This window comes from Calypte anna, chromosome 3 (genome assembly GCF_003957555.1).
Source record: "Calypte anna isolate BGI_N300 chromosome 3, bCalAnn1_v1.p, whole genome shotgun sequence".
In the NCBI taxonomy this organism is placed as follows: domain Eukaryota; kingdom Metazoa; phylum Chordata; class Aves; order Apodiformes; family Trochilidae; genus Calypte; species Calypte anna.
Window position 1 is genome coordinate 82,904,227 of NC_044246.1, and position 20,902 is coordinate 82,925,128.

General features: G+C 41.5%; 1 protein-coding gene across 2 annotated transcripts in view; it reads right to left on the minus strand.

Moving 5' to 3' along the window:
* UBE2J1 (ubiquitin conjugating enzyme E2 J1) overlaps positions 1 to 19,825 on the minus strand; it is a 29,523-nt gene extending 9,698 nt beyond the window's left edge. Inside the window, exons 1-6 of one of the 2 annotated variants that reach the window (XM_030448097.1) lie at positions 19,680 to 19,825; positions 9,638 to 9,711; positions 5,859 to 5,990; positions 5,178 to 5,262; positions 3,892 to 3,997; positions 1,410 to 1,539 (exon numbers count right to left, since the gene is read on the minus strand). In XM_030448097.1, coding sequence (XP_030303957.1) covers positions 1,410 to 1,539; positions 3,892 to 3,997; positions 5,178 to 5,262; positions 5,859 to 5,990; positions 9,638 to 9,711; positions 19,680 to 19,710 — 558 coding nt within the window. In that variant the 5' untranslated portion in view covers positions 19,711 to 19,825. Of the gene's footprint in view, positions 1 to 1,409; positions 1,540 to 3,891; positions 3,998 to 5,177; positions 5,263 to 5,858; positions 5,991 to 9,637; positions 9,712 to 10,619; positions 10,710 to 19,679 lie in introns of those variants that run through there. The other variant, XM_030448098.1, reaches the window with a different exon arrangement.
* Between the last annotated feature and the right edge of the window lie 1,077 nt (positions 19,826 to 20,902).

Sequence of the window (20,902 nt, forward strand, 5' to 3'; positions counted from 1 at the left end):
TACAGAAACCTGAGGCATTCGTTCATTATTCAGTTGCTGAGTGTTTGTTCTTAGGTGGAGCTAAGTATGTGGATACAAGGAACAGACCAGTATTCTGTAGATACTGCTGTCCCCCGGTCTTTAATTTTAAAACTGAATCATGTAAGTTAAGAGCTCTTTCAAAAAAAAGAAAAAAAATATATATGCATGCACTCCGGTATTTCTAGAATTTAGGCTGAAGAAGATTAACAGTCATTAAGTAAAAATTAATCCCACACTTTCTAACCCTTATGTATTGAAAAAAAGCCAGAAGCAGGCAGTCCATTGCTTCTGCAGCTTCAAAACTCTGTCCCTGTATCTCCTCATCTTTGTAAAATATTTTGAGATATTGGCATGGATAAGTTAACAGTTGGAATTGATGATCTTAAAGGTCTTTTCCAACCATAATGATATGATTTTATAAAAATGTTTTAATCTGAGAGTTAATACACACAGACCCAACCATGTCAACGTGTCTAGATGTCAGATCACACAGGATAATGCAGGTCCTGCAAGACTGGCAGTAATGCTCAGTAGGAGGCAATCTTTACCCTCATGACACACACACACACAAGAAGTAGCCTTTAGGACAGTATTAGGAGAACACTGATGATAAAGAGTGATATATTAGCATCCATGATCTTAGTGAGGATGCATTCTGCACCAATGCCACATTGTCGTAATTTATTTCACTGTAGTTCCCTGCTCTCATGCAGAGCAGTCTTCCTTAGTAATTGATTTAAGAGTTTAATGGAAAACTCAGCGAAAAACAAATGTGCATGCAAGACATGCAGTTTTCTGAGGCACATATTTAGCTAAACAAACCTTATTTTCACTTAAACACAAGATAGAGAACACATTTTTGGGTAACAGAAACTTCCATACCAGAGTTCAACTTTCAGTATCTTCAGCTGCAGAGTAGTTCAAAAGAATTTGCAACCATTTGTCAGTAGGAATATTGTTTTATTCCTTCCATAAACCAAAAGAAGAAAAAAAAGAAGAAAAAAAAAATCACAAAGTAAAACAAATTTAGGTTAGCTTCGCCCAAATTTTCCTAACATTTTTTTTTATGATAAGACTAATTCTGGAGAATTTAATCAAGTAGTGACTGAAAATATGGAAGTAAAAGCAACACAGGCACTTCTCACCAAAGTCCTCACCACTGAAATTAAAACTAATCAATCAGCACTTGAGATGCACAATTTATTAACTGGCACACTGCAAGACATATCCACTTCTATTTTTCTCTTTCAGCCTATCCTAAAAAAAAAATTCCCTTGTACTGTAAGGTTTATGAAATGATGACTACTTCTGCAATCTACAAGCTTTTCCTCAATAATTTTTTTTTTAATTCTATACAACAAAAATAGAAATTTAAACAGCAACCATACCTTGAAGCTAATTTGTCTGGCAAGTTCTTTAGCCTCCTTGTCTGCCTGGCTTGACACACTTCCAGATGTTAGGGGCAAGAGGGCTGTCTTCATCGATGTGCCACACATTTCACAACAGAAGTCTTGTGACCTGGCCACAAATTACATAACTCAGAATAGCATTTGTTTATAATGTTCTTGTGTACTTGTTTAAACAAACTATTTGCAAAACAATCCACAGAAAGAGAAGTGGTATCAAGACCAGTAGCTTAAAAGTACTTCCCTCCACCCCAAACCACATGGTCCCTAAAAAATACTTTGAGAATTATCTGTACTAAAAATTATATATTCTCTCAGGTCATTTAGAAGAACATGAACAACTCATGTACATACTGGTGTTATCTATAACTTATTAATGATTTGTTACCATTGTAAAACTTTATAATGTACTGTTTTAATGTGCTGCAGATATAAAGATCTAATTATTACAAATACATAAATTGAACCCAGCAACTTGCACCTCAAACCCAGGAATTCCAGCTTCTGTGAGAGCACTTCCTTTTCTCTCTTGCACACATAACTTGCCTATAGGGCATGCTGCAGGCAGTGTTCCAAGCCAGTGAGAAACCACACAGCCTTGACAGTACAATATCAAGACCAATCCACTAAACCTCACCTCTCAGCATGGTTTATTAGCTTTGACTCAGTGCTCTGCTAACAGGAAAGTCACAGATCAGAATACAGGCAGAATAAGCTCACATCTGCTGTACTAATTACAATTTGGAATTAACTAACTTTGTACATAAGATCAGGATACAGTCTTTCAAGTACTTTCTCCTCTCCAGATGGGGAAAGGAAGAAGACAAAAAAACCCCACAGGTATAAGATTTCATTTGAGGATAATCACAAAACAGTTTATGCTGGGGGAGGCCTCAAGAGATCAATTAGTAGATCAATCTCCTTGCTCAAAGCAGGGTCAAGCCAAGCAGGTTGCCCAAGTCTATCTCTAGTCACATTTTTAATACCTCCAAGGACAGAGACTTCACCACACCTTCGGACATTCTGTGCTAGTGCTTTGACCATCTTAACAGTAAAAAAAATTGTCCTGTTGCATTCAGATTGTATTTTGTGGGTTTCAATTTGGGCCCATTGCTTCTTGTCCCATCACTGGATGCCACAGCGAAGAGCCTGGCTCTGTACCCCTTCCTTACATATCCTTGTACATATGCATAAGTTCTGATCTGGGCTGAATGCTCCTATAGCTTTCTCAGCCTCTCCTTCTAGGAATTATGTTCCATCCCTTCAGCCACCTTTGTGGCACTGCACTGGATTTGCTCCAGTAAGTCTCTGTCTTTCTTGTACCCCAACCTGGACACAGCCTCGACCAGGACCCAGCAGTCCAGATGTCTCAGCACTGCTGAGTGCAGAGAAAGCACCACTTCCCTCAACCTCCTGGCAATGCTCTTCCTAATGCAGGCCAGGACACTATTACCCCTCTTAGCTCCAAGCACACATTGCTGCCTCGTGATCTGCTTGGTGTCCAACACAGCACACAGGTCCTCCCCTTTGAAACTCTTCCCTAGCTGGCTGGCTGGCTGGCGTTATTCCTCCCCAGGGGCAGGACTCTGCTTTCCTCTTTGTCGAACTGGATGAGATTTGTTCCTCTGGATGGCAGCATAACCTTCTGGTGTACCAGCCCCACCTTCTGGTGTACCAGCCCCTCCTCCTAGTTTTGGAGCATCAGCAGACTTTGTGGAGGGCACACTCTGTCCCATCATCAGGGTCATTAATGACACCGAATAGCACTGTCCCCAGTATTGACCCCTGAAGCACACCAGTAGTGACCAGCCTGCAGTGGACTTTGTGCTGCTTACCACAATCCTTTGAGGCAGGCAGCTCAGCCAGCTCTTAATCCACCTCACTATCCCTGCTTATCTAAACTGTGCTATGAGGCTGGCAAGAAAGACAGTGCCAAAAGCCTTGCTGAAGTCAAGATAAATAAACAACCACTGCTTTCCCCTTTTCACTAACCTAATAATTTCATCATAGTCACAAACCTCTTAATTTCATAAAAATCATTCAGAGGCAGATGCTTCAGATTTTTTGTTGTTTCATTATTATTATTATTTACTTAAAGACAATGACACATCATTTTGGTTTTTTTCTACAACCAACTAAAACTTACTATCAATCCCATCATATTCATTTTACCTCCACTGTATCACAATATTAATTAAATCTATAAGGCTAAATTTCAAATGAACCTCAAATTTGACCACTCAATGCTGGAAGGAACACAGACATTACAAAATATTTGTTTGACCATAAGTTTCAAGCCTGCACAATGTTTGGAGAAAAAAAAATATATATGCAAGGTCCAGAACTTTTTTATATTTGGAATATATGCAAAGGAACAGATTGAAGTGAGTTACTTTCTACCCAATGCCTTACACTAAAAGAGAGTACGTATCTATGTACCTACACTAACAACGTTCATGCTTACTTCTTTGCAAGAGCTCTTCTTTCTTCTGGTGTATAATCCAGAGATCCTATTGCACCTTCACCTTTGGTAGGCATAAATCCAATAATGGCTAGTAAAGCTGTTCTTACTGAAATGGGAAAACAGAGATACAAACAAGCCTACAGAAACAATCATTATTCATCTCACACTATGTACAGAAAAGTTGTAGATCTGCCTGCAAAACTTCATTTTGTCCAGTGGAGTAGTCTGAATTTCATGCAAGCAACATGGGGATTTTTTTGTACAGAGCAAGGCTTTCTTCATTTCTTAAACTTTTCATTATAAATTAAGGCCTTATTCTTCCCCAGCCAACACAGAAAAGATAACATGTCACAAAAATGGTGCATCAATATAAGGATTTAGAGTTTCAGACTTTAAAAATATGTGCTGAAGAAAAAAAGGTAAGGCAGAATTAACATACAAATGAGGGCAGGGGGATAAAAAGAAGGATTCATAATGAATTCCTTTTGTGTGTGTTTGCTCTTAGACACACATTCTGCAATTTAGTGCAGTCAAGTTTTATACAATCTACCACAGAATTTAATCCTTTAATTTCATCACACTGGGGAAGGAGCTCACTTTAATATTAGTAACAGCTTCAATTAGAATTGTCATCTAAAACATTTCTTTCAACAATATCTACCCTTCAGTGTTGTTTTATACAGGGAAAATAATTAAGAATTCAAGACTCTTTGCTCATAGATTTGGTAAATAAATATCACATGAAGACAAGTACCTCAAAATAAGTACTTTCAATTTCTATGATAATGAAACTAAAAGAAAACTAAATAAAAAAAAAAGAGAGCTACTCTGAACTCAGACCACGTCCTTCCTCTCGAGTGTTCAGAAGCACAGCATCAGAGAATTAAAAGCTAACCACGCTCCCTTCTATTAATATTCAAGCTGGTTTTAGTGATTATACAAAAATGAGGTAAAGTAATAGGATTTCAAGTTTATTCATAAGAGCAATTTTTTGAAAAAGGAAAAAAATACACCAAAGAATAAGTAATCTGAGAATGCTTAATGCTTGTGCATGTAAGAGCTTTCCATCACTCCTCAGTTACCCAGCCCTTTCATCCCACATTTATTTAATACTGATCCTCCTATGTCACTCTTTCATGATTTTACATATCTCAAATTCTCCCATATTTCTGCTCCCTCAGGAACTGTCTCCTTTTCTACTACAAACATTCTTTGTGAGGATTTTTTTCAGTTTCAAGATCTAGTTGCATGATGGGGGTAACATTTTTCAAACAGCAGTTACTTACTACTCCATGAAGGCTGCCATGTTTCAGGATGATGCCCTGAGATGCTTAAGCAAATTTTCTTCCCCACTTCGAACCTGCCATTGGCCTTCAAAAAAGAGGAAGGATATAACAAAACACACTGAAAGTTAACTCTTGTTTTTTGGTAGAAGTTGTATCAAACAGACATATGTCAAGCAATAGTTGATAATTGTATTACTGCCAACTTCTCAAATCTGGCATTCAGCTTTCTGAACAAAGCAGTCTGCCATCTTCCTCTAGTCTTCCCAGTGTGACATGGTGGCTTGCCTGCTGCTCCTGTAACCTATACAACATACACAGAGAGCCTGAGAAACTATAGCTCTACGAGACTGTAAATGTGGGCCTTTGCCCTAAACCCATAGGTCTGCCTTCCTACATGTGATCCATGTCTCCAACAGAGACCAAGAGGGCCATGCAGAGAACAGAAGACAATCACATCAACAATGCAATCAACACCTGGAGAAAACTTCCTTTTATTAGGTGCAAGGCTTCATGTGAATAAACTCACCTTGGAAGACTTCCAGGTTTAAATTGGCAGTGTTAAACTGCACTATTCCACCTTTCTTACAAAAATGACAATATCTTAAATGCCAAGAACCTCTCTGTCAGGCACTTATGGTTTGATTGACCCCATAAAAAGGAAAAACTAGTAAGCATGCTTACCGTCAGCAAAATAATGCTGGGTGGCTTCATGGGATATTCAGGGGGTAATACTATGCGCCCGTGATAAATCCCTCCATCGAAATCTGAATCTGGAGGGCCTCGGACAGTAAAGTGCCATTCAAAAAGGTTATCCTAAAATGCCCCCACCAAAGGGAGAAGAAAAAAAAAACCAAGAAGAGCATGTCAAAGAAGTAGACAACTAAACTGCATTTTCTTAAACAAGGACAGGCTAAAGAATCCATGCACAGCAGAAGTTTCAAGAAACCAAAATCAAATGGAAAGTAAGAAAACCAATACAATACTAAGATTTTGGTTAAAAGGACAAAATATCATACCTGTCTGTTAATTTTCTGACACAATAGCTTTTTTAAGACCTCCAAATTCATTATTCAAGCTCTTCACTCTAGTTGTATCAGTTATGAGTTGTACTACCAGACAGGTGGGAAACTGAGTCAATTAAGACAGAAACTGGGTATTCACCCCAGTGAATAACAATTTCTGGAGAACTAAGAGGAGATCTCAAGAAAGAAAATTAGTAACAGCCTTCCCAAAGCGCCTCCCACCCCCAACTCCTGACAGGAACTTGACTCACACCCCAGAGAATTCCCATCTTATTTTGCTTTTCCATCAATGTGTTTTATTTGCATGGCAATGTTTTGGTAGCAGGGGGGTAGCTACAGGGATGGCTTCTGTAAGAAGCTACTAGAAGCTTCTCCTGTGCCTGATAAAGCCAATGCCAGCTGGCTCCAAGATGAACTCACCACTGGCCAAGGCCAAACCCATCAGTGACAGTGATAGTATCTCTGGAATAACATATTTCAGAAGCGAGAAAAAAAATGTGCAACAGAAGAGAAGTGTGAGAATATGTAAAAGAAATAACCCCGGATACACCAAGGTCAGTGAAGAAGCAGGGGGAGCAGGTGCTCCAGGTGCTGGAGCAGAGATTATCCTGCAGCCCATGGTAAAGACCATGGCAAGGCAGGCTGTCATCGTGCAAATCATAGAAGTTAATAGTGGAATAGATATCCACCTGCAGACCTTGGACGATCCCACACTAGAGCAGACAGATGCTTGAAGGAGGCTGTCACCACATGGGAAGCCTGCACTGGAGCAGGCTCCTGACAGGACCTGAAACCCATGCTAAAACCCCCATTGCCCATCCCCCTGCACCACTGGGAGGGGGAAGAGGTAGAGAAATCAGGAGTTAAGTTCAGGAAGGACAAGTGGGGTAAGCTGTTTTAAGAATTACTTTTTATTTCTCATTTTTCTACTCTTTGGTTATAAAATTAAGCTAATTCCACCAAGTCCAGTCTGTTGCCTGTGATGGTAATTGGCGAGGAATCTCCCTATCCTTTGCATTATACCTTCTCTCCCCTGTCCAGCTGAGGAAGTGAGACACAGGCTTTCGTGGGCAACTGAAGCTCTGCTTTCCTGGAGACAGATGAATACTTGCCTGCTTAGTGGGAAGTAGTGAATTAATTCCTTGTTTTGCTTTGCTTTCTTTAATCAAAAAATCTGTCTTTACCCCAGCCCACATGTTTTCTCACTTACACACTTCTCATTTGCTCACCCAGCCCACCAGAGGGGAGTGAGCAAGCAGCTGTGTGGTGCTTAATTCCTGACTTATGTTAAACCCCAAAGTAGGGCTCAAGGGCTTTGAGATAATGACAGATTTGATTGGAATGTGCCAGATCGAACCTATAGCTGTTATTGCTCCTGAATGATTTATTGGCAGGCTCCTGTACTTTCCATGGGGCTTGCTTTCCTTACTGCAAATTAGGGGCTTGTACTCACTAGTGGCTGCTTTTTGCTTTTGTTGCTTGCTGGAGTGCTTCTCATCTTCCTGTGCTGTGCTTGGGAACATTCTGATTACAGCAATGGCCATGTGCCTGGACTGGCACAGATCACTGCTGTTTCAGTGCTGCTGTACTGGACAGGCTGGAAATCCAGTGTGAACCCCATTCAGAGGGACTGTGACCTGTTGATGAGTCCACAGGGGAGCAGCAGGTACACCTCAAAGAATCTGTAGCCATGGTTATGTCTGTGCTGCAGCAGGTATAACTCTGGAGGGATTATGGCCTAAAGAGAAGTCCACACTGGAGAAGGTACACCTCGTATCATCTGTGGCTGTGGGTAAGCCCATGCTGCTGCAGGTACACCTGGAAGCATCACTGGCTGTGCATAACATCATGATGAAGTACCTCCAAGTGCCATGGATAAGACCATGACTGACAAGGTACACCCCTGGAGTGACTGCAGCCATGTGTAAGGCCAAGCTGGAGCAGATTCCTTCCTGTAGGATTGTGGCTGTGGGTAAGGCCCTGCTGAAGGAAGGCATTGTGGCCCAGGGAAAGGCCATGCTGGAAAGGGTGCACCTGAAAGGAGCTGTGGCTCTGGTTAAGTCTGTGCCACAGCAAGTACACCCCTGGAGAGACTACTGCTCATAGAGAGCAGGTCCACCCCTAAGGGACTGCAGTCTGTGGGTAAGTCCAAATCAGAGCAGGGCAAGGGAACAGAGTTCATTGCAATGTTAGACCTGATGGTCTGGTCCAAAGAGAGAGATGGTAATGGATACACCTTTAAATTGTCGTAACTCACGATTCGAGTTGCATGTCAAAGGAACTACTATAGCAGGAACCACCAGAACCAACAGAGGACAAGCCCTAGAAGAAGCAGTGACAGTGCAGCAGTGACCCCACCTGAGCTGGCTTTGGTGGCCTGTAGCTCTGAACAGCACACAACCTCTCCAGTCCTAAGTAATCACCATAAGAGATGGAACCCAAAGTTTTGGACTACATTAACTCAGGGAACATTCTGTGGGCATTTTACAGACATTTCACAGGTGTGGTCCACAGGATGGGATGGGGGAAGGGGTTGGCTAATGAGGATATACAGGCTAGTATGAGACCTGAGCAGGATGTAAACAATATGGAACAAGGAGAATGTGCTGGATTTGGCTAGAATAATTTTCTTCATAGTAGCTGGTAGCACTATGTTTTGGATTTGTATAGGGAACAATGCGGATAACACAGGGATGTGTGAATTACTGCTAAAAAATGCTTACAGAGTCAAGGTCTTTACTAGAAATTCCTAGGAACATGGCATTGTCTGTAAACTTCACTGTTTTATGCATTTCAGTGAAAAGCTAAATTGAACCCCTGAACTGAAGACCACAGAACATTGCTATTTTATTATTCCAACAAAATCAGCAGAGGTTTCTGTTTAACCTTCTAACCATGAGAACCTCACCATCCTTTCAGCCTGAAAACTTAAATAGGTGTTTAGAAGACTTCAAGAAGCTACTATTTAAGTGGAATCTAAGCATTGTCTCTTACAATACATCCAGAATTGTACCCATTTGTGTTTTTTCCAAGGTTTTGGTATGCAAAATCCTGAAACCTCATAGATCATCTAGACTTTGTGGTTTTTAGCAACTTGGCAAACCGAGAGAGATGTCAGATTTGGGCATAAAGAGCTTCACATAATAATGCATTTATGTAGGCTGAGGAAGTAGGAGGGGGAATAAACATACCTATGCCATAAAATGACCAAGTTGCAATATAAATGCTTTCACTAACAACCTGGAACTATAATACCATTAAGGTGGAATTCTGCTGCTGCCTTCCATCACAGGAAAAAACAGAACTGAATTCATTTTAAAAGGTCTGCTAGTACCTAAATATATATATATTTTTTAATACCTATGCATACAGAGAACTTCAGAGTACATACTAACACAGCCTAATTATAAGCTCTTGCAAGCATACAGAGAAACAAACCTCCAAAGGCTGTGCATGGTAATGATCTGTAGGATCCTTAAGTTCTGCAGCCTCTTTCATTAAACGTTTGACAGCTGGAAAAGACAAGAAAATAAAAAAAAATTACGTATTTCATACAAAAATAAACATTCGAAGAATTCCTTTCAGCTAATCTTTTTCAGCACACCCCAGCTTCTTCATTGGAGTTAATAATCCAAAACACAATATAAATTAATCACACTGTATTAATTTGAAAAGAGTTATACAAGCACAAAATTATGAAAAGTATTGCACGGTCACATAGTTTTTAACACTGAACAATGGGACTAAAGTAGTTTTCCATTATTAATTGTACCAAAGGCATTAGAAAAAACTTAGATGTCACTAATGGAGTTTCAGACTTTAAATACAAGATGTACATGGCTAATAACCTCAATATTTTATCATAAGGGACATCACATGCATGAACAACTGCTGAAAAGCTTTATAATGACACCTCCTGTGACTATTACCAGACTACTCCCTTCATTATTCCAAAGGAGGTCACATTAAGATTTGAGAGAAACAACACACAGCAGTAGTATGATTAGATGATGTTTTATACAAGATTTGACAAAGCATATATGCTCAGACAGAAAAATCTCCCCAAAGCCTTTGTAATTTGAACCTACTACTGGGCTTGGACACAAAGGCATTTTTATATACCAAGATCAGGATAGTCATTGGTTATCCTCTCCAAACTCCTACGTCAGAACCACCGGCATCATCTAAATTTTTTGCATCTCCTTTTTCTTTCTCCTTTATTATGTTCTGTTACATAACTCGTCCTGACAGGTGCCCTCATGTGCATCACGCATTAATGCCTAATAAAAAACTCAGCCAAACTGAAGAGCAAACTAAGAGCTACAGACAAGAAATTCAAAGGTGCCACTTCATGAATAATGTTAGGTAGAAAGTTCTTACTCCCCCCAGCATAATGGGAAAAAGTGCAGATATCAATTACCTCTTTAAGCAACTGCATAGGAACAGGGTCCCTTAATCCATCCTTCACATTCAGTTTGAACCACAGATGTCCCTCCCACTCATGTAATTATCTAACTACAAAGAAAGAGAAACACTGCTCAAACTCCCTTAAAGCGTAAACTTAAAGATATGGTGAAAGTCAACTGTAGATCCTTAATTTACAGAGCCTGCCATCACCAGCTGACTGTATGCTGTGCTGCATGCTCAGACTCCACTGATTTACATACTCTCATGATGCTGCAAGGAAGCTGCTCTAACCTTTTGGCAGACGAATTTTGGTTTCAATCAACTGTGAAAAGTTCTTTTCCCCCTACACACTTCATGGCAGCTATAGAAAAAACAGCTCCAAAGCTGAGAATTTCAGTTCTTACAACGCAAAAAGCAAACAGCAGGAATCTGCTGCTGCCAGTTGTCCCAATTCTGCTGCTGCCAGGGGGAGGTGTAGAGCCCTGTAGAGCCAGTGCGGTCACACCACACGCAGCAGTGTCTGAGCTCTGCTGAAAAACACTTTACCTCGTTCTTCTGCATTGAAGTTCAACAGTTGATAAACGAGGAATGGTAAGAAAACGAGTCTGGACCAGAAAAAGCTTGAGACCCAGCCCTGCTTCACATCAAGTTCAGCCACTTGGGTTCACATGGATGAGCTAACTCAGGAGTGAACACCCCACAAAGCTAAAGGGGTGTTGTGTACACACTGAACTCAAAATGTGCATAACAATGCCTAATGAAGACAGAATAGTTGTGGATAAGGCAGACAATTCTGGGATTTCACAGATGAGGACCAAGGGAAAAGAAATGCAGTCCCCCTGTATCAGCACCATATGCAGTTACCCACGTTAACTGAGGGAAAGCTATTAGAGAAAACAAAACAAAAAACCACAAAACTATTTCAAGACCACTCTATTCTACTTACAATTTGGATTTGTCCCCAAAGGAACAGTCTTTTTACTGCTTTAGCTTCCAGACTGTCCCCCAAGTGCCAAGCATCAGCAGCTGGCAGGCAGAAACAGAGAAGTAACAACAGAGAGCAACCAAAAGGGACAAGAACCACGTAGGTTTCTGTTCAGTAAAATAGGAGTTTAAAGCAAGTTTTTAAAAACATATTTCTGCATTTAATTAACAGTGACAGTGATACTGATACTGCACATCTTTTTCATAGAATTATTCTATTATCAAGTATAGATATTTCAAGAAGCCAGCATAAAATCAGCTGAAGGAATATGAAACATTATTCCACTCTTGGAGCATGAAATGCAGCAGATTATGTAATTTAGCTCTTGTATACCATAGAGATAATTTGCTTATAAGAGGTTTTCACAATTAAGCAACCTAGGATACCTTAAGCACAGGTATGTGAATAAAGGCTGAGAGAATTGGAGTTGTTCAGCCTGGAGAAGAGAAGGCTCCAGGGTGACCTAACTGTGGCCTTTCACTACTTACAAGGGACTTATAAGCCAGAGACTTTTTTACCACAGCCTGAAGTGACTGGACAAGGGGTAAGTTTTAAAATAAAAAAGGGTAGGTTGAGACTGGACACAAGAAAGATTACTTATTATGAGGGTGGTGAGACACTAGAACAGCTTTCCCAGAGAGGTTGTGGCTCTCTGGAGGTGTTTAAGATCAGTCTGGGGCTGTGAGCAACCTGGTGCAGTGGGAGGTGTCCCTGCCCATGCAGGGCGGTTGGAACTGGATGATCTTTGAAGGTCCCTCCCAACCTATCCTATGGTTCTATTTCTGCATTGCTGAAAAATGCCACCTGCCAAGTTGCAAAGAACAGCCTGGATCAGTAAAGGTCCAGTGAAGAAAGCATTAAATTGTTTCTCCTGCAAGCATAGCTGCAGTATTCATGAACACCTCCTTGGGTTACTGAAAACAGCAATGGAAGAGATGAATGTATTTCACAAAGTCTGCCTGCAACAAGTACATTACATTCTTATCCAAACTTCATTAAAAAGAATTTTGATGTAAAATATGGTGTTTCAACCCACTTAAAGTCACACTGAGTCATCTGAGTAAACGTTTGGCAACAGCAATTCTGAAAAATGAGAATGGTTTAGGCCCATTAAACATAAGGAACTGCAAACTGTTGATGCAGTAAAAAGTATCACTAATTCAGCAAAGGAAAAGAAACCAAGACATTAGTTTTGTGGATGGCAGGTTTTAATGACAAAATAATAAAGGTATTTTTTAATGTGGCATGACCACATGAAAAACAACCAGAAGTTCACAGGTATGCTTGGCAACAATCTATCAAAGTTCATTGACATTAAATACTGAGAAAAGTTTCTGGGCTAACTCTAGAGAGCAAAGGAGAGTTCCTGCCACAGCAGGAGGTGTGGGAGCTCTGCTGCTCTGGGGAGGAAAGCAGAGTGGGTGCTATGGGCCCAAGGTTCTGCCTGACAATCTTACCCCTTGTATTACACTAAACTCAAAATGTGGATCTTAAAAATAAAATGTAAAGACAGCAGCTTGGTTTAGGATTGAGTGGCTGTAGAGTAATACAAATAATGACCAAAATTTGTGTAATGTATACATGTATGATTCGTAGATTTCTGTCAAAAAATATTTCCTGGACAAACCCTACTTCTTACTGATGTTTACCTTAAGCTGTTCTGCAGTTTCTGTTTAGTGCAGCTGCTTCTCTCGATATGTCTTGAAGCCACATTCAGGTACTATCACACCCAACTAGACCAGTCTGCACCTTACAGCCCAGGAAACCCTTCTGCACAGAAAGTGCAAGTGATCAGTCAAGTTTCTTTGGGATGAAGGGTTTTATTTACTACACACCCCACTTGAGTTATTAGTAAAATACAAGGCCTCTTCATTAGATGTTTGTCTAATAATGATGCTTCTATCTACAGGTAGGGGAAAAAAAGTAACTGTACTATCAGTCTGAGGCCAGCATTGGATGATGGGTATATCATGGATGAAATTTTGGGAAAGGCTTTTGAAAAGCAGCTGGCTTTGATTTTTCCTTCTCTGCTCAGTACCTCACCACTGAGTCTGACCCATGGCCAGTGTACTCACCAAGTGACTTCAGAGCTCACAGTGCAGAGTGTCACTTCTGACACACCACCATCAGCTGTGGCCCAAAGCTCCTGGGAACCCATTCACCCAAACGATTTGTATCACATTCAAAAGAAAATCCTATTTCCTAAAAGCAAGTTTAAATCTCATATAAGGGGAAAAACTACAGTGAATCAGTCAGTCAATAGTTGAACTGCACAAAGACAGGATCATGTAATTTAAAAAAAAAATCAGGGTTAAATTTATGTGTAACGTATATAGGATTTCTCGTAAGATTACCATGCTTGAGGAGTTTTGACATTTTAAGTAAAACAACAACAAAAAAATCAATTTAAATGTGGTCATTGAAGCATGCAAGAAAAAGCATTTAAAGGAAAGAGTGGAGAGCGTGAAAGACTTTCACTAGAGCTGTTTTATGGTATTTAAGTACTGTTGTGCTCTCTAGAGAATGGTTTATTAAATCTAAACATGCAGAGACTACAACAGGTTCACAGCTACCTGCACAGTGTTACTTGGTAACTGTGTTTCTACTGCTCCATTGTGGGTGTGATTTTCCTGGACAGCTTAGAACCAGGGAATGACATGTGATCACTAGTGAATTAAAAGCAATAAAAGGGGGGAAGAGGCCTGAGACAAAAGTACCTTGAAATATAAATTACAATCCTCTTGCAGAATAGAGCATCAAATGGTAACTACTCTAGAAATCAATCCACATTACCATCCTTAAAAGAGAGCTCCACATTGCTCTCTTCTTCTCTGCCTCTGCATTCCTTGTGTTTATCCATTTTGCCACACCTTCCTTAACCCTTCTGAATTCATATCAGTTTTTTAATAGATTTTTGAGTTCCTGTATAGATTGTTGTATGTTATTTCACAAAAACGTGACTACATTTTCATTAAAGTTTGCATAGCAGTATACAGTCACCTAATTTCAAGTCAAAGCAAGTTTCATCAGGACTGATGTACCTGCTCTTTCTTCATAAGAACAAACACCCGAGGTCACATTCAACCAAAAGTAAAATCTCTGGATGACAGATGAAAGTTCCACTTGGGCAAGTCCTTAAACCACTGATGAGGAGAACATATTACATATTCTATTCCTTTAAAGCTCTTTTCTAAACCATTCCTTACTGCCTTTGTCTATTGTGGACAGTGGACTACACAAAAAGTGGTCTAACAACTCAGCAACTTAATAATGTATGAACAGGCATACTTGCAACAGACTACACAAAGTTTTTTTCAGTCTTCTGGAACTACAAATCCAACAGTGGAAGCAACCCATAATGCTGATGATCCTTCCAATACCACCAATGGTCACTTTATGGAGCCTGCATCCTCCAGTGCTATAGGAATAAGCAAAACAAAGAAAAATTAAAACTTCAGTCTCAGGAGAACAGCATCACCATTTTGTACTCATCTCTTCCAAAATACACCATAGTTTCAACATTATTCTAAATATCATAATCTGTGGAACACTGTTTCTCCATTCTAGAGAAATCACACTTCTCTGCCTAAATAAAAGCAAGTGGAGACAATGAAGCTGCTCATTATTCACTGCTTCTGTGATGAGCTCCTAGTCAAGTTCTCAGTTTATGCTGATCTCGTGTAACAAAACAAAAGAATTGTTCTTACAAAACCAAAATGTGCAACTGTGGAACTGTCTGTGGCAGCCACGGTTCCAAAATTACTTTTATTTTAAAATTTAGTGACAGTTGCTTTGACTTCTGCTACAATAACAAATGGAAATACCATTTGCCAAGAGAGAGGCCAACTGCTTTACATCTTCAGGGTCTCAGATACCTCCTTTCCCAGGACCCACAAGCCTTATGAAGAGCTGCTTTACATCTTCACAACCTCGTATATCCTTTAGCTAAAGTCTCACAAGCCTCCTGCACTCATATAAAGTATTTACAACTGTAAAAACAAACAAAAGAAAACAAAAAGGAGAATGCTTTTAATTAGTCTGTGTTTCCTCTCGCCCTTAGAAACAAGAGACCTTTATTCTTAATTTGCCTCAGAGCAGCAGGAAGCACAGGAGACTCTGTAGGTACAATTCAAAACATATGTTCAGTCAACACAGAAGGAGATAAAACTTCTTAAAGGTAAGATGCTTGTTAAATACACCATGATCAAGCAATGCCTTCAGCTTTCACCAACTTCTAGCATCCATTCAACTTTTTATTTTTAATATTCTGTCCTTATTTCATACAAAGAAGGTAATAAATAGCACAGTATCTACTATTTTCTACTAACTGCTGTTCATTATCAGAGAACTGACGCATGCTTGTTGACTCGGGATACTTCTGATTTCTAAAAAGTATGAAGCAGAGGGAGACCTCTAGTTTGTAGGAAAAGCAGTAAATGAATTGAAGATGACAGCCAAGAGGATCACAGTCTCAGCACATTATCTTCCCCCTGCATCTAAGATTAAAAAGCACCAACCCTGTGCAGCAAATGCAAAAGACATTTGCCATACCTCCCTCTATGTGCTCCTCCAAGTCCACCAATGCCCTCACAAGTCAAACTCTAGATAAGGAGATCTGCTGAAAACAAACAAAAAGCACTTTCTGCACCTCCCCCCCAATAAAAACAAACAAAAAAACCCGTTGTTTATGAATGCTATGTGAATCAACTGTTCATAGCTCTTCAAGCGTGCCTGTGCTAATACACACTCAGAGGGGTAGTAACATCCTACATGAAAGAGGGAGACTATCACTACAAAGACAGTGACTACAGGATCTGGTGTCTGATCTTGCAGCAGACTAAGGGTCACAGCTCTCTCAAAAAAAGTAAAGAGATTATTCTAAGTAGCTGACTTATAAATTTCAGAAAATAGGGATGTTCCTGAAGCACGAAGAGGATAAAGTCTGTGCTTTAGTCAGCTGAGCTTTAATATTGATAGGAGAGGTTTATCAGCCATATGGTAGCTGGCTGATATACATTGACTAATCCATTTTGAAATCCTAAGACAGAAAATAGCTTGCCCTTTTACAAGTGCCAGAAATAGACAGAAAAATATGAAGCAACAGCTTAAAAGGCTTTGCCTTATTGAGGCAATACAAAGAAGCCTGAGGTATAGAGTGTGGAATTTCTTCCCTTCCAAAATTAATGGTCTTTTGGGAAATAAAAAAAAACAAAACACCCTGTTAATAGGAAGTGTAAGAGGACCCCACACCTCCTTGCCATTATAAAGGGTATCTTACAGGAGCCAGCAGCAGCTTAGCAAAGCACCCTCACGAAGCCCAGACCTGTGGTGGCCATGATGTGTGAAGCAAGAGCTGCTGGAGCACCACCCCTCCTGCCTCTCTCATCAACAGAGTCACAGAGGGAAGGGCAACAATTTGTCCCATGTTGTGGGAAGTTACTGTCTCTTAGACACTCTGGGATGAACTAACATGAGCTGGACAAACTGGGATAAGGAAGCATTGACTTGCAGCAAGTAGCAGCAGGACAAATCAAATATGTTAGCAATATTCGTCTTCATGTGATTTATATGAAAGCATAGAAAAAAGGAGGTAGGGGGACTAACTGAGCTGCATTCATCAATCTGGTCCAACACACCTGTTCACAGAAAGGGGATCTAGGTAACCACGTATCTCTATAGAAGATCTTCAGCTTCTCTTACAGGTTTACAACAGAATTCAGCTTAAAACCACAGGTTTAACAAATTTTTCCTATTTAAAATGTCCATTATATTTTGGACAAAGCCCACAATAATAATTAAACTTAGAGTAACACTGTTAAATTGAACAAGAAAAACAGGCACAAGGACAGCCACTAGATCTAAAATCTTGAGAGCTCAGTTACCAAAATCATCCCTTCAATCTGCAGATACAGAACCACTTGAAACAGGAAACATGGTATGTATTTCAGTGCATTTACATTAATTAGAATTGCTTTCATATTAGAATACTCTTCATTTCCACCTTAAGCCTTCAGTTGAATGGAAAGTCTAAGATACTATCAATAAACTGCATATGTAACCATAATGAGATAAGAGATTTGTAAAACATATATAAAAATATTAAATAACTGTATTTGCTTATCTACTTGGCTAGAAAAAGTGCCAGTTTAAAAGCAATGGCTATATAATAATTACAGTAAATTAATTTTAAAGGACAACTGTTGAAAAAACAGTACTTGAAATATTTTTTTATTCAATTTTTTTATTCCCATCTTTTTAAAGGAAAGATTTCACAGCTATTCAAATGAGTTCTTTAAATCATATTATTGAGGTGATTTTAAAAGTGATTTTAAAAGTGATTTTAAAAGTGATTTTAAAAGTGATTTTAAACATTTATAGACTTTCAGCACACATGTAGAAAGAAATCATTTAATATATTAATATGCTGTAATAAAGCACACTTAGCATGGGGAAGCAATATTGACCCATTTTATGAATCATTCATCTTTCCCAAGCAGGGTTCATTTTGCTGAGGAACAGCACATGTGCTGAAAATTAACTCCAGTAAAGGTAATTTCTCTTGAAAACTAGTAACAGAGGGAAAGAGCACTTCTAAATAAAACCAGAAATGTTTGCCCTATCCACCCAGATCCCAGAAGCACGTCATACAGCACACCACTATTTCCAGTGACGTGGCAAAACATAACCAGCGATCATGCTTATGGGGCCTTGTAAATTCACATATGCAAAATACCCAGCACACCTCCCGAAAATAAAACAACATAAAATAAAAAACATAAAACAAAAAACACTTCCTTCCTGGTATCTTAACCTGTAAGTAGTAGGTCATTTATTTTGTGATCTTTCTTATTTTTCAGTTATGCAACATGGGTGTGAGGGCAAGAGACATAATTTAGCAATAGAGGCATCATCCACATGGGGCATGTTTTGTAAATAAGCCCGTCATTTACATTTTTAAGGTGCAAGTCATCATAATATTCAGTTTCTCACCACCTCCCACGCTGGTAATAGGGCAGTGTGACTAAAGAATAAAGCCACTATTCATCATTATAATACAAAGCTGCATCCCAAAACTGGGTTAGTGGAGAGCAGAGAGGCAGGACAGTGACCAACACACCAACCCGACCAGCCCGGAAAAGCTGCGGAAGAGGTTTGGCTCCACGCACAGCTCCCAGGAGGTAAACGAAGCCCAGAACAGGCGGTGAGGGGCCACTCCTCCAACACAGCCCTACAGGAGAGACTCAACCTGTCCTCAGTTGCCCTTCGAAGGAAGCAAACCCTTCCCTTCCAGTACTGCTTCTCCAGACACCTCCCGAGGCATCCCCCTCACTCCAAGGATCCAAAAGAAAGTCTACAAGTTACGAGGCACGAATTTTCACATCGAATACCGTGAACAAACACAAACACACACACACACATATGCAAGTAAATACAACCTGTACGCTAACAACTCGGCAAAACAAAGTTACAACACCCTAAGCTGGCGCTGGCACTCTGTCCCCTCACACGCACCCACTCGGACTGAAGCCGGTACCCAGGGGGACAGACAGGACACAGCCACCTGACAAAGAGTTCAAAAGTACGACTCCACGAACCACTAAAAAGGCGTAGACGCTTACACACACACAAACACACACACACACACACACGAGTGTTTTGAACCGAATTGCAGCTCAGAGGGAGCTTTCGACGCCATCGCACTGCGAAACAAAACCGACCCAGACGGCCTCCTCCTTGCCCACCGCCACCTCCGCGCCGGGCAGCTGAGCCCCACTCGGCAGCCCCGCCGCGGCCCAGGGTCCCCATCCCTCCTCCCCACCGCAGCCTCGCCCGGGCCTCTGCACCTGTCCCCCCGCGCCCCGGCAGGAAATCGCCCGTCCCACCACCGCACCCCCGCGGCGTCCTCCGAACCCTCCCCGAACCGCGGCAGCTGCAGGGCGGGCATCCCCGCCCGCCTCGGAGGGCAGCGGCCTGGGCAGCCTGCGAGGCACCGCCACGCACCCTCGCACGGCCCTGTCGCCCCCTGCCCGGCCGCGGCCCGCAGGCGAGGCCGGCGGCCGCCTCCCCGACACCCGCTGGGCTGCCTACCCGGGCTTTTGAGGTTGTAGCGGGCCTCCATGGCAGCGAGCACCGCTCCCTGCGCAGTGTCTCCGGCAGCCGGAGCAAGGGGGCGGAGAGAGTGGAGAAAGGCCGAGCCCGGCCCAACCCGCCTCGGGAAACTCCCCTGACGTGGCAGCGGCGGCCCCGCCGTGACCGCGGAGGGAGGCACCTGCCGCGCCGGCACCGCCCCGCGGGGTGGCCCTCGGGCTCGGGGAAGCGGAGCTACGACTAGGCCGGGCCGGGCTCGGGGATGTGTGGGTGGGGGCGGCGGCTGGGCACTGCGGCTGCTGTCTACTCTTGCGGTGGTGTTGCACAAATTAAAATTCAGAAGCTGCCCGGCCTCATCTGTCACAGAGGGGAAGAAGCAGCCGCTTCCCAGCAGGGCTGGGTGACACCGGGACCACCGAGCAGAACCGCGAGTCCATGCGCGGCGGGGGTGGGAGGTGATGCCACGGTCACCAGGCCGCGGGTGTGCCGCCGCGGCTGCAATGGTGGAAATGTCCCCGGTGTCCCCGTCCCGTCTGCTTTGAACCGTGGAGGTAGCAACGTGAGGTGCTTCAAGAGTTCATAGCACACGAAGGTTGTTTTGAGAACTGGGGGCTTAGAAAATGGCCTTCAGGACCCCCCCACGCACACACACTGGCACCCCACCCAAAAGAATTTAACCATAGTGCAAAGGCTTCCTAGCATCCTGCTGGTTTTCAGGATCATGAAAGACTGAAATGGTGTCATACACCAATGATTGTTAGTGCAGGCAAGAATTACCAGTGAGATCTTGTCTTGGAGGATCACCTTCTCCATGCCACAGTGCCAGAGGAGTATTTGCATCTACAATTTTGGTTTCTCTGCTGCTTTGGTTACAGCCACAGTACACTTCCAATAGCTCTTTTATGAACTCATAGGTAAGGAAATATATAAATTGAAGTGGTCATCATCTCAGCAGTCTCAGTTTCCCTTTAATTCAATATCAGCTGTAAAAAGGAAATACGCCTGAACTTTTAAGTCTTTGTCTTCAACAGCATGAGGTTGAAACTCTTGCTTCTGGCTCATGAACTGTCCTTAATTTAATCTGCATTACTTTATACTCTTACTAATGTTTTGTTTTGTTTTTTAAATAATGTTTAAATGTCTTAGTTCTCCTTTCCTGTTTGCCTTCTTCAATTGAACATCAATGGAAAACAGTTGTAAAAAACAACATTTGAGTCAGTTGT